This window comes from Caloenas nicobarica, chromosome 4 (genome assembly GCF_036013445.1).
Source record: "Caloenas nicobarica isolate bCalNic1 chromosome 4, bCalNic1.hap1, whole genome shotgun sequence".
In the NCBI taxonomy this organism is placed as follows: domain Eukaryota; kingdom Metazoa; phylum Chordata; class Aves; order Columbiformes; family Columbidae; genus Caloenas; species Caloenas nicobarica.
In genome coordinates this window covers 77561194-77575050 of record NC_088248.1, presented here as the reverse complement: position 1 = coordinate 77575050, position 13857 = coordinate 77561194, and the positions used below count along the sequence as shown (strand labels likewise).

Here is a 13857-nt window from a genome sequence, read left to right as displayed (position 1 = left end):
ATATAGCGGGGTTAGTGATACAGGGACAGCGGGTCCCCAAAAGGACCAGCTTGGTCCTTCTTTGTCCCCTCTCTGCCTCCATCCCACCCTCCCATGTTTCTCCCACTCATGCACAACCCTTGGGAGGGTGCACAGTGCTCGAGAAGGTGCAAAACCCTTGGGAATGTGCACAACCCTTGGGAAGATCCACAACCCTTGGAAATGCGCACAAACCTTGGGAAGGTGTGCAACCTTTGGAAAGATCCGTAACCATTGGGAAGGTCCACCACCCCTTGGGGAGATGCACAACGCTTGGGAAGACCCACAGCTTTTGGGAAGATCCATGACCCTTGGGAAGATCCATGACCCTTGGGAATGGGCACAGTCCTTGGGAACCTCCCCATTTGTGAAGATCCACAACCCTTGGAAAGGTGTGCAACCCTCGGGAAGATCCACAACCCTTGGAAATGTACACAATCCCCACTCGCAAAATCCTCCCAAGATATTGGGGTGGGGAAAAAACCTCCACCCTTGTGAAATGGGATAAAGCAGCAAAAATCCAGCTTGGGAAGTCACCGTGGTCTCCTCCACTGTGGGAGGCACCAGCACCCATGAGGGTGCATTTTTGTGGTGCTTTCACCCCAAAGCACCAATAGCACCCATGGGCGGGAGCATCTCTCACTCATCCCTCTTCAATATCTCACAAAGGGCTCTTTCCACCACCCCAAAAATCCCTCCCAGACCCCTGCATGCCATCACCACCAGCCTTGGTGAGTACCAAACCACCACCAAACCCTCCATGTGCTTGTACCCCCACGGCTCAGCACCCCACTTGGAGGGCAAAACCGGGCCATGAGGTCTGGGAAACCACTTTTTAGGGAAAAATCAGTAAAGACAAGAAATCTATGCAGAAAAAAAATAAAAATAAGACATGCTGGGAGGATTTCTGGAGCTGCCTCTGTGGGTTTTGGGCTTGTTACAAAATACACCCTCGCACGTTAACCCTGCCTGGGTGAAACCCGGCGAACACAAAGCACCACCGGCAACTTTGGTTCCTGCCGATGGGATGAGAAAGCGCTTTTCCACCGTAGCGACGGGGCCACAGCATCGCTGTCACCGATATCGCAGGCCTGGATCCCTGCCTGCGTCTCCCGGGGTACCCAATCCACCTCGCTCTGTATTTCCCAACCATAAACCGCAGCGGGATCTGGCCCGGGGGGGGTGTCCGAACATGCATGCCACCCCATCCCTGTCCACCAGGTCCTACCCTGACCACAAAACCTCTCCTCCCTCCTTAACATGACCGGGATTTAAGGGAATTATTAGTGGAGTCATTACTACGGCTGATAAAACCCACAGGCATCCGGAGCCGGGAAACGCTCCCGGCTGCCGGGAGATTGCAGCAGCGGGTGAAACCCATCCCCACGCTGCTTCACCTGCCATTCATCATGGAGCCTTTCTTTGCTTTGTTTCGTATTTTTCCTTCCCCCTGCCATCCCCAAATAAAAAAAATTGCCAGCAGGCAGCTCCGCTGAAGAAGGATGGAGGGGGGATGGAGAAGAGGGGTGGCAGATGCTGTGGGGAGTGGGATGCTGCCGGTACCCGCTGGTCCCCATCATCCCCGGTTGAGGCTGCGATGGGTGGGGGGCACCACGATGGGCTGGGGATGAGGTGCAGGAGGTGGGTATGAAAAGCCAGGGTACATCCAGCCCCCCCTGCCCTGAGCATTTTCGTCAAGGAACAGTGGATCCCTCCTCATCTCCTGGCAATGGCTTTGTCCCCGCTGTGTCCCCCCCTTGCTCCCCCGTGGCCCTGGGTGAGCAGCATCTTGAGGACAAGCCACCGCCACCCAGCACATCATCCCGCTTCGCCCCGTACCTGCTTCTCGCTGCCGACCTCCCGCGCTCGGCTCCTCCGGCCAGGGCAGCATCTCTCCTGCGTCCTCACTGTCACCGTCCCCACCGAGCGGAACGAAAGCGGGGGGCTCCGGCGGGGGATGGAGCACGTACACCCCGCTCCGGTGCACAAAGGAGGCGGGTGATCAGGGCGTTGTGGGGAAGGAGGGATGCTGGGCAGGAGGGATGCGGGCAGGAGCAGCGGGAAGGAGCCGGCTCCCCGCAGGCAGCACCTCCATGGCAGCCAGGCCCTGGGGATGGAGGGATGGAGGGTGGTGGCTGCGGGAGGAGGAGGAGGAGGAGGAGGAGGAAGGAGGGGGGCTGAGGCTGAAGGCCCTGGTGGGTTGGTGGGAGGGTGAAGGCTGCTGAGCGTCCTGGGGACGGCGGGTCCCTGGGGGGCTGTGCTTGGTAAAGGCAGCGGTGAGGGATGCAGGGAAGGAGGGATGGAGGGATGGATGGAGGGAGGGTGAGCGCTGGCAGCTGCCTCCTCCTCCTTTGCAGCCGGATCCCTGACTGTTTCTCTGCCGCTTTCCTCCCTCACAGCTCCCTCTGCCTGTCTCCCCACGAACATGGCAGCGGGCTCTTGCCGGGCTTTGCTGCCATGCAGCATCCTCTGCCCCCCAACCCCACCCTTGGAGCCCCCCAGCGAAGCCCCTGACCCTGGTTTGGGCCCAGCTGCGATCACCCCAGAGCATCCCCTTGGAGGGGGCAGCCAGTGTAGGGTGCAGGGACCCGGAGTAGCAAGGACCCTGGCTTGGTCCTGATTGAGCCCCTGAGCACCCTGTCTTAATCCCTGGCTTGGTCTTGATGCAGTCCCTGAGCACCCCATCTTGGTCACTGGTTTGGTCCTGATCCAGTCCTCAAGCACCCTGGCTTGATCCCCAGCTTGGTCCTGATCCAGTCTCTGATCACGTGGGCTTAATTCCTGATTTGGTCCTGATCCACTCCCCAAGCACCCTGGCTTGGTCCCCAGCTGGTCCCCAAGTACCCCATCTCGGACCTTGGCTTAATCTCTGTCTCGTCCCTGACCCCAGCTTAATCCCTTGCTTGGTCCTGATCGAATCCTAGAATTCCCTGTCTTGGTCCACAGCTTGGTCCTGATCCAGTCTCTGAGCATCCCAGCTTGGTCCCTGGCTTGGTCCTGATTGAGTCCCCAAGCACTCGGGCTTAATCCCTGTCTTGGTCTTGATCCAGTCCTCAAGCACCCTGGATTGGTCTCCAACTTGGTCCTGGTCTGGTTCCTGATCACCCTGGCTTAATCCCCTGTCTTGATCCTGGTCCAGTCCCCAAGCACCTCACCTTGGTCCCAGCACCAAAGGGATCCAGCACCGGTGTGTTTTCTTGTCTCTGATGTGGATGTGGGGGAAGACGACAGCGTTGGGACCAGGATGCTGCTGGCTTGGGGTGCGAATGGTTGTCCCCAGCCCAGGTTTTGGGGGGCTCAGTCCCATCCCACCCCAGAAGCAGCTGGGTGGTGGGTGCCCTCCTCCCTCCCACCCTCCGTCAGCAGCTGAGGCCGAAGGCTCGAGCCCGGGTGCCTTTGCAGAGCTTCCAGGCTCAGCATCAATAATAGATGCACTTCGGGAGGGGTATTAATAAAAACCTCATGCATCATGCATGGGGGAAAGCTGGGCTGATACTGCCCAGCGAGAGGTGACGTCCCGCTGAGAGGTGCCCAAAAGATGCTGCTTCCTGAGGAAAACTGGGTGCTAACGTCCTTATTAACCACATCTGGGGTGTCCCCCAAGAGAAAAGGGTTTTTCCTGGTGCTGGGGGTCACCTGCATCCCACGGAGTGGTCCTGGCTCAGGGTCAGGCTCTGGCACATGTGGGATTTGGGCTGATGGGTGCCCACTCGAGGGGCACAATCACCCTTGGGTGCTATCAGGGGTGTTGCGAGCTCTTAGGGACAGTTCCAAGGGGACATTTAGGATTTGAACCATCAGCCAGGTTTCCATCTGGATTCCTTCTCCCATCCCATCCCACCCCATCCTGTCCCGTCCCATGCCATCCCACGTGGATTTTGCCAAGATGATGGTATAACTGGGGTTTAGCCCCAGGATGCTCCAGCCCACATGTCAACAAAGGGCTGGGGGGACAATGAGGGGACCTGGGGAAGGTGACCTTCTTCCTCCGTAACACAGTTGGGGGACAGTTCCCCCCTCTCCAAGGCTGGTGGAGGGGACAAAAATCTGCCGGAGAGAGCAGATTTGCAGCCATGATCAGTGCCCCTTCCCTACCTCAGTTTCCCCATCTGCAAGATGAGGCAAATAAACCCCAAAATGCCTGAGCACTGATGACGATCACCAAGCCCCAAGCCAGGGACATGCCACCCCTCACACCTTTTCATCCTGATAAATTAAAACCAAAGACCGGCGTGCCCCATCTGAGCAAGCATCTCCTGTTAGAAGGACGAGATTTTTGGGTATATCTGTTTTTTGGCCAATTTTTAACTGCCAGAGGAGGGAGGTTCTGCTACCAGCAGCGCCTTCCAGGCTGCAAAAATCTCCTCCTGAGATCCAAGTAGGGCAGATCCCTCCAGGGCTCAGCTCCATCGGAACAAACCTAAAGTCACAAACCTAAAGCCACATCCCCCCTTTTTCAGGGGGGGACCCACCAGCGAGGAGCTTTGTCCCAGGACAAGACCCTTCTCCCAGGATGTGCTGCCCACCCTGGGGATTGGGGGATGCTTGAGAGGGGATTTGGGGATGCTCGGGATGGGGGTCACCAACCCCCCCGCCGCACTGATTGATTCTTCTCTCCCTGCTAATTATTTAAGCACATTTTTCCCCCATAGGAGTCAAAATCACAACGGAAATACCACCGGCGTCAGCTGCTGTACAGGATTGAAAAGCAAAGAGCAACCCCAGCGACGTCTTTGATTAGCTCAAATTTTTAATTAGAAAAATAGAGACAATTCTATAATATTCCTGATATATTCTTTTTACAAACAAGAAAATAATAATAATAATAATAATAATAATAATGACATCACCTTTCCAAAGGGAGCGTTACGCACCGATTGCTGGAGCCCGGCAGCATCTCCCTCCTTCGGGAGAAAGGGTCGGTGCAGCCGCAGCCCCCGACCGGGGCCGACCAGTAAACAACTGGTCAGGAGCTCCATGTAAAGTGCTGGCCGGGGAAATCCCAGTCAGGTCGCTACAAACACAGAATGTCCATGGGTTTGGGTGTATAAAAGCCCATTTTGGTGGCGATTGCTTTCTGTACATGTGGGTTTTTTTCCTCTCCGTGGCACAGGAGCTATAAAAATGGCTCGGTCCCTGCGGTTTGGAGATGGCTGGAGCTGCCACATCCCAGCTCCGCAGCCAGCGGTCCAGCGCCGCCGCATCGTCTCTGCCTCCCCACGTGCCCTTCTCCTCCCCGGCACGGCCCGATCTGCCGTTGCCTTCTCCAGGGCCACCCCAGGAGGACATTCCCACCCCGGCTCTCCCGTGAGATGCTCGGGGGGAACCTTGGGAAAACACCATCTCCTGGTGCTCAGGCTGGGCTTTCATAGTGTCCCGAAGGAGAGACCCACCGAGAAGAAACCCAAACCTTTGAGTTTCTCCTCCGTCCGGGCTTTTTGCTTCAGGTGGACTTTGCTGTGTCGCTTCTTCTCGTCGCTCCTGGCGAAGCGGCGGCCACAGGTGTCGCAGGAGAAGGGCTTCTCGCCGGTGTGGGTGCGGATGTGGGTGGTGAGGTGGTCGCTGCGGCTGAAGTTCCTCAGGCAGATGCGGCACTGGAAGGGTTTGTGTCCCGTGTGGATGCGGAGGTGCCGGTTGAGCTCATCCGAGCGAGCGAAGCTCCGGATGCAGTTTTCCACCGGGCAGGCAAAAGCTTTCTCGTGGGGTTTCGGGCAGAAGCATTTGGAAGAGCACTTGGTCCGGCGGGTCTTCTTCTTGGGCTCGGCCAAAGCTGGAGGGTTGGTGGGCAGCAGGGAAGGGATGGAGGAGGAAGTGGGGTGGCTCAAAAAGTCCGTGGTGGGGACAGAAGGTGATGAGTGAGGATGGAGGAGCTCGGCAGAGCTCATCAGACCTGGCAGGACTTCGGGTTGGGCCAAGGAGGTGTCGAACTCCGGCATTAGCGGCGGAGGCAGGTTGTGGATCTTGGTGTCGGCGAAGTCCCCGCGGGCCGGGAAGTTTTCTGGCTCGCAGCCGAAGCCCAGATGGGTGCCGAAGCAGGCGGCATCTTCTGCCAGGCTGCCGAGCTCCGACTGGCAGCTGACGGACAAGACGTTCTCCATCTTGGAACCCAGCGGGTTGAACATCCCCTGGCTGCTTTCCCCAGCCGGGAAAGCTTCAGGGGAATGGTAGCCCGTGGGCAAGTAGGCCTGATGCTGGGTGACCGGCTCCCAGTGGGCGCAGGAGGCTTTAAATTTGTCCAAAGGCGGGGAATCGGAGGGCAGCTTGATGTCCTGTTTGGTGTCCAGGAGCTTGGGTTGGAAGAAGCACTGCGAGGTGTTTCCTAAGGTGGGTTGTACCTGGAGGGGTTGAGCATCCTCCGGCGTGGGGAAGCTGCCGTAGCCCTGCTCCGGGAAGAGATTTTGGGTGGATCCGTTCATTTCAGGTTGGCAGGCGGTGTAAAGGTCCAGCTGGCTCTGAGCCCCCTCGGGACAGGGGTAAAGAGCATCCAGGTGCCTTTGGTGGCCTTCGGAGGAGGAGAAGGGGGAGATGCCCAGGATTCCAGACATCAGGTTGAAGAGGGATTCCTGGTCCTGGGGATGCTCTGGTACCGCCTTGATGAAGAAGCTGCCGGTGTAGCTGAATGAAGGGGAGGGCTGGCTGCCCAGGAGGGGGTAATCCACCACCCCGCCGTTTATCGGGGTGCCCAGCAGCTCACCTGGGGACGCAGAGGGGACGGCGGTTAGAGGGATGGAGGGATGCGGGGATGGGGGGGGCGGGAGATGGAGAAACAGCGGGAGGCTGATGTTGCGTCACTGCGAGGTCCCCGTGTCCGGGACCAAACAGGGAGCCCTGGGCTTCACCCCCCCATCCCCACCGGGACCCCCAAGACCTGAATCCACCTTGAACCCACAGCTAGGGGCTGGGGGGAGAAAAGGGGGAGATGCCCGATTCTCGCCTGGAGGGGGGTCCCTCACCCGCACCCAGCTCCCCCCCTGCCCTTACCTCCGAGAAAATCAGCCTCTGCCAAAAGTTGCTGCTCAGGTTGCCCCAAACCCTGCAGGTCTCCGGTTTTCATCTCGCAGATCTCCTCGTACTTGGAGTAAAACGGGTCCGGGCAGGAGAAATCCAGAACGTTGAGCATCTTCCCTGGAGACACGGCCGGAGCTGGGGGGGTTCGGGCTGGGGTGAGCCGGGGGGTGCTCCGGGGAGAGCCGGGGGATGCTCAGGGCGAACCGGGGATGCTCCGGGCAGAACCGGGGATGCTCCAGGTAGAGCCCGGGGATGCTCCGGGTAGAACCGGGGATGCTCCGGGAGAACCGGGGATGCTCCGGGTAGAGCCGGGGATGCTCCGGGTAGAACCGGGGATGCTCCGGGAGAACCGGGGATGCTCCGGGTAGAACCGGGGATGCTCCGGGTAGAATCGGGGATGCTCCGGGGTGCTTGGGCTGATTCAGGGGATGCTCCGGGGTGTCGGGACTGATTCGGGGGACGCTCGGGGTAGGTGCCAGGGACCGTTTGGGGGGTGCTCGGGGCAATGCGGGGGGTGCTGGGACTGGGTGCCGGGAGCGATGCGGGGGGTGCTGTGCCCCGGGGGGGGTCGGGGGTGCAGGCGGGGTGCAGGCGGGGTGCAGGCGGCAGCAGCAGCCCCGTACACAACACCCGGTTCTCCCTCCCCGCCGCCCCCTTTATAGCCGGAGCGGGGCTGCTCCGACCTTCCGCCGCAGCCATTTCTGGAGTCCCCAGTGAGGCTGCCGTGACGTAAATGCCCATATATGGACACAGGATGTAGGGAAGGGAGTCCCAATAAGGAAATCTCTCCCGTGACGTGCTGCCCCCTCCCTCCCCCTCCCCCTCCCTTCCCCTCCTCCTTTTCTCTCCCTCTCTCTTTTTTTTTTTTTTTTTTTTTTTTCCCCTTCCATCTCTCTCTTTTTTAACTAACAATCGCGATATTTTTAACAAAGCGCTGCAGGGCCCGCGGCGGCTGCTGCTCGGTATATGTGTGCACAGCATCCCCCCCCGACCCCCCTTAAACCTGCCGCATCCCCCCATCCGCATCCCCACACACGCGTGTGCACACACACACACACCCGTGTGCAAGCACAAGTGTGTGCACGAAGCCTTGGCTTTCCTCCGGGATCACTTTTACCCCTGCAGCTCCCTCGGTTTTGGGGGGGGGATGCTGGGCACCCCCCCAAATCCGGCCCTTGCACCGCAGCAAAGCACCGGGGCTTTGGCTCCCCTCCCAACGTGGGCTGCTCTTCTTCCAGATTTACATCTCCCCAGGCTCTTATTTGCCTTATGCTATTTTTTTTTTTCCCTGTGAATGCCTTTTGTTGCTCTTGTTCCTTCTAGAAGCGTGAAAGGTGCCGGGTTTGCTATTCCCCCCCTCCTCGCCCCTCCTTTCCGTGCCTGATTTTGCAATACTTTCTGCTGGCATTTCGTATTTGCTTTTGATTTAGAGCCGTGAAGTGGATGCCAGCTCCTCCTGCGATCGATCGAGCAGCCAAAAAGGAGAAGGCAAACGCCGCAGCCAAGCTCCCTCACCGCGTTTCTGTCATCCGAGTTCATGGCTCCCACCCAGGCCGCCGGGCCATAGGCACAGATTTGGGCTGGGAAAGGGCAAATCCACACTGCAAATCCCACCGGCTGGTCAAAGGGGGATGTTTTAAGAGGAAACCCGACACGAAGGGTGATTTGGAGGGATCCTGGCAGCGCTTCCACCTGACCAACCTTCCCACTGCGCTGGGGCGAAGCCTCCGGTGAAGCAAGTCTGGAGGTTGTTGCATTCCCTGCTTAGTTGTTTGGAGATTTCCAAATTTCCAGCATCCATTCGGAGCTGGTCCTGGATTAGCGGCGATCCTTTGGGGGGCAGATCACCACCAGCATCCAGCACAGGCAGTTTGGATGGGGAGGGGAAGGTTTTCTCTGGGCAATCTGTGTGTTGGGTTCAGAGCCCACTATAAACCACAAATATACAAATATTTACAGGTGCAAACCCACTGTTTCTAAATGCAAGGCAGCCGATCAGAAGGTTCCCTCTGCAACAGAGTCTGCAAGAAAAAGCTGCAGGGTGGAAAGGAGACTACAATGCTGGTTTCTCCACCTGTACAGTAATTATATTTTAGATAAGGGGGAGAAAGGAGGAGAAGACCTCTCCCCAGCCCCCTTGTGCTTTTTCCTACCTCCATGTAATTATAGCCCTTGCTGGAAGGCCAGATCCATTGGGGATGTGCAGCAGCATCAGCATCCACATCCATGGGGCCAAAGGATGCTCGAGCTGGGATGCTGAAGAGGGGCCCTGCTCCAGTGCTATTCCTGGCTCCGGCAATGACTCACTGCGTTACCTTGGGCAAATCACTCTGAAATGTGTCTTCCAACCTGGTATTCTATGATTCCCCACATTGGGGGCAGGCTGTTCATTGTTGCCTCTGCAAAATGCACCGGCAAAAAGGTGCAAAGAAGCGTTAAACCCGTTGGGTGATTCAGGGACTGTCAGGGAATGAGCTGTAAAGTTCAGGTTGGAAATAAAAAAGGGGATGGAGAGAGATCCAGAAAACTATCAGAGTGTGAAAATGGTGAGTGGGATTCAATTATTCACCTTTTCTCATCTCGTAGGAGCCGGGGGGAGCCCAGTGCAATGGCCAGAAAGTGGGTTTCAAGAAAACCAAACACAATATTTAGCCCTGCAGTGCTCGATGAAACTGGAACTCAGTGCTTCAGGCTGTTGCGGGCACCAAGATAATAAAACAGGTTCAAAAATAGTCCATTTGTGGCTACTAAACACAACCCCAACCTGGTGCTTGTGGGATCTGCTGGATGCTGGTGGGATATGAGTAAAGTGGTTGGACAGGAGGAGAAGAAACGGCCTCAAGTTGCGCCAGGGGAGGTTGAGGTTGGATGTGGGGAACAATTTCTTCCCCAAAGGGCTGTGGGGCATTGGAACAGGCTGCCCAGGGCAGTGCTGGAGTCACCATCCCTGGAGGGGTTGGACAGACGGACATGAGGTTCTCAGGGACGTGGGGCAGTACCAGGGCTGGGTTGATGGTTGGACTCAATGATCTTGAGGGTCTTTTCCAACCAAAAGGATTCTGTGAGTCTATGATGGACCTCGCGATCCTTGGTCTCTTCTTCACCTCTCCTTGGCTATGTTAGATGGACTCATCAGACCTTGGTCGCTCTTATTTTGTTTGGCTGTGCTGCATTTTAACTGGGATATCAGACAACCGCTGCCAGGACCAGCATCTCTGCTTTTCTCCTGGAGATGGAAAAAACTGTCCCACCTTTCATATGACACCAGCCTAACGTGCCATGGGAAGGTCTCCTGCCCCAGCAAGGGAGAGGCAGCTCTGAGAAACCTCTCTCCATCCTCAATGATCCTAAAATAGTAGTGACATTTCAGTTCCCCAGCCAAGAAAACAAACAACATTGTGTGGTTTATATTTGCCTCGTCTGCCTGGGAGAGAGCTGCCGACTGCACAGGGGTGGTTGCATAGGTACTGCCTAATGCATCTGTCTCTCTGGGTGAATGCTTTTGTCTTGTAAATAAATAGACACCCACTTATATTAAAAAAACATTCTGAAGTGACCCTCTCGGATGGCAGTTTCCATGGGAGGAGCGTGGACGCGTTAGCTCCCACCGCGGAGGTGACACCACGCATGAGGTAATGGCAAAACGTGACCGTGACCAAAGCCAAGCGCCAGGGCCGGGTCCTGGCACAGCGTTTCCCTTCCCAGAAGGGGCACTTGGCTGGCGAGGAGGCGGGATAACCTTCCCGGGGTGAAACGTGTCGTCATGAAAATACGGGGAGGAAATCCGTGCAGTGGCCAAGCGCACAAACACCCCGGGGAGGTACCAGGCTCTGCCCCGATTTTTGGGTCCTCTCTCTCTTTTTCAGGTCCCTAAGATGCTGCAGGAGGCTTTGCTTATGGTTTTTAAGAGCTGAAGCGGTTTGGAAAGCAGCTGCAGTAGCTCTGAGCGTGTCTGCAGGGTGTCCCACAGCGATTTCACCCAAGCAGAAGGTATTTGGGCTTCTGCACCCGCCGCGTGGTGAGAGCATCCTTGGGGCAGCAAATAACGACCCCAAAGGAAGAAGCGGTTTTACACCAGGTGATGCCAGGAGCCTGGAATGCACCTCTGGCATTTCTGGCAAGGCACGGGTTGCCCAGCCCCACGCTCGCCCCCCAGCTGGCCCAGGACCGCAGCCCTCGGAGCACGTCACAGGCTGCCAGCCCGGGGCTCCCCCAGTCACCGGCCATCTGGAACTGCCTGGCACAAGCCACTGTTCCTGGGTGTCCGCTCACCTTCAGGGCTAGTGCTTGCTTGGTGGGCTCCTGCCGATCTGCCCAGATGTTTCTCCAGCAGAAGCGGGGCCACCTTGGTCCCAGGGGTCACGTTTCTGCTGCCCACCCCACCACGCCACATGTGATCCATTGCAACGGCATGTCAGCATTCCTTTCATAGAATCAGAGGATTATAGAATCATTTTGCTTGGAAGAAACCCACAAGATCAAGTCCAACCATTAACCCAGCCCTGGCACTGCCCCCTGTCCTGAGAACCTCATGTCCGTCTGTCCAACCCCTCCAGGGATGGTGACTCCAGCACTGCCCTGGGCAGCCTGTTCCAATGCCCCACAGCCCTTTGGGGAAGAAATTGGTCCCCAGATCCAACCTCAACCTCCCCTGGCGCAACTTGAGGCCGTTTCCTCTGGTCCTGGCGCTTGTTCCTGGGGAGCAGAGCCCGACCCCCCCCGGCTCCAAGCTCCTTTCAGGCAGGTCAGAGATCAGAAGGTCTCCCCTCAGCTCCTGTTCTCCAGCTGAACCCCCAGCTCCCTCAGCCGCTCCCATCACACTTGTGCTCCAGCCCCTTCCCCAGCTTTCCCTCCAGTTTCCCAGTCTGCGCTCCCAGTTGGGGTCACAGCATGGAAATCAAACCTACATTCTTGTCCCATGGTTTTTCCCCCTGGCTTTCACCTTCGGGGGCTTGGTCTGTGGTCTTCACTATGGTCTGGGGAGATTTTGGCAAAGGGTTGGATTCTCCCAGGACTCCCAGCGCTATTGAAGGGCGAAGGAGGCAAATAATCCTTTTCCTCCTGCTTTGCCTTGCCACAAACCAGCAAGGAGCTGGGGGGAGGTCTAGGGAGCACTTTTCCCCCAACAGGGCAGCCCGGGAGCCACTGGCAGAGATGGGCAGCGCTGATCTGAGCCTGGAAATCAGTTTTCCAAAACGATGGGCTGAGCATCAGTTCATGGCGATACAGGTTTGGCAGCCAAACTGGCGCCCCTGTGCTCAAAGCTGACACATATCTAGGGAAAAAGTGTAATTTCCACGCGTCTCCTCCAAGCTCCAAGTATTCATGGCTCAGGTATCTTCTGCGTTTGACCTGATGCCCTATATTTAAAAGTCCTCAGTGGATTTCTCCACTGTCTGATTCTTTTTTGAACCCTTAGAGTCCTCTGTGCTGTTAGACGAGTAAAGTTTTAGGTGAAGAAACCTCTCTTTCTGTTTGTCTGGAGCATGCCCACCGCCTCCACGCTTGCAGCTTCAGAAAGGCCTCCGAGCAAATGGGTGTGCGTGGAATAAATCTGCCGGCTGCTCGCACGGGGGGATGAATTCCCTCCGCCTGCTGCTCAAAACCTCTCTGTGCTCATGGGTTTAGCTGGGAAATCCCCTGCCGGTAGCACTAACCCCTTCCAAGGGCGTCTCTCATAGGTGAGAAAGTGGCTTCGTTGACTCTGAACTTCTGGTCCTCAATATTTGAGATGGTTCTGCAATTCAAAAGTTCTTTTTTTGTGTGTATGTGTGTGTTTGTTTTGGTTTTTTCTGGTTTTTTTTCCCTGGAAGCCAGGAAAAAGGAAATAATCTGGCAGCATTGCCTGCCTCCCCTTGCTCCCCAGCATTCCCATCTCGGGTATCCCTTAGACTTTTTGCTGCAGTTCAGCTTTCTTCTGCAGATGGGGCTGAGCAGCAGATGGAATTGGGGATTTTAAAGAAAACCCCCTGGGAAGGGCTGTCGCTTCCCCTCGCACTCTCAGGGCAGACACTAAAATGGTTTGCAAGATGCCATTTGGGTGCATGGGAGCTGCTGGTACCACCCCATGCTCCATGCAAACCGCTGAATAACCTTCTGTGACTCCTATCTTCTGGATGCAGAGCATCTCCTTTAAACTACGCCTGTCAAAAAAACACATGAAAAGCCAACCACAACGCCCTAATTCTTTAGTAAACCATCCCAAAACTCCCTCTGCCAGGTCTCTGAGGTAGAGAGGGGAGCAGCACCCCAAAATCTTGAAGCTGGCAACGGACTTTATGGGGAGGCGGATGGGACAATGTGATGGAGCAGCTATTTCTCCTGGGATGTTAATGGGTCATCGCTCAGCTGCTGGGTCATAGAATCACAGAAGGGTTTGGGTTGGAGGGACCTTCCCAGCTCCCCCAGTGCCCCCCTGCCATGAGCAGGGACATCTGCACCAGCTCAGGTTGCTCAGAGCCCCGTCCAGCCTGGCCTGGGATGTCTCCAGGGATGGTTCAGCCACCACGTCTCTGGCCAACCTGGGCCAGGCTCTCACCACCCTCAGGGCCAACAATTCCTTCCTCATGTCCAGCCTGAATCTCCCCTCTTCAATTTAAAACCATCGCCCCTTGTCCTACTACAGCAGCCCCTGCTCAGAAGTCCGTCCCCACCTTTCTTATCGGCCCCTTTTAAGTCCGGAAAAGCCACACTAAGGTCTCCCCGGAGCTTCTCTTCTCCAGCTGAACCCCCCAGCTCTCCCATCCTGTCCTCCCAGCAGAGCTGTTCCAGCCTCGGGTCATTCCTGGGGCTCCTCTGGCCCCTCTCCAGCAGCTCCATGTGTGTCCTGTG

General features: G+C 56.8%; 1 protein-coding gene across 1 annotated transcript; it reads right to left on the bottom strand.

Annotated features, from left to right (window-relative positions):
• Nucleotides 1-5384: 5384 nt before the first annotated feature.
• EGR4 (early growth response 4) lies at nucleotides 5385-7138 on the bottom strand. The gene is made up of 2 exons (XM_065634793.1): nucleotides 7000-7138; nucleotides 5385-6712 (listed from the first exon to the last, which is right to left on the bottom strand). The coding sequence occupies exons 1-2, from the start codon at nucleotides 7136-7138 to the stop codon at nucleotides 5385-5387; spliced, it is 1467 nt and encodes a 488-aa protein (XP_065490865.1).
• Nucleotides 7139-13857: the final 6719 nt, after the last annotated feature.

Coding starts and splice junctions, on each gene's coding strand:
- EGR4 (XM_065634793.1), bottom strand. CDS start 7,138: ATGCTCAACGTTCTGGATTTCTCCTGCCCGGACCCGTTTTACTCCAAG. Junction 6,713..6,999: donor AGAGGCTGATTTTCTCGGAG/GTAAGGGCAGGG, acceptor CTGCGTCCCCAG/GTGAGCTGCTGGGCACCCCG.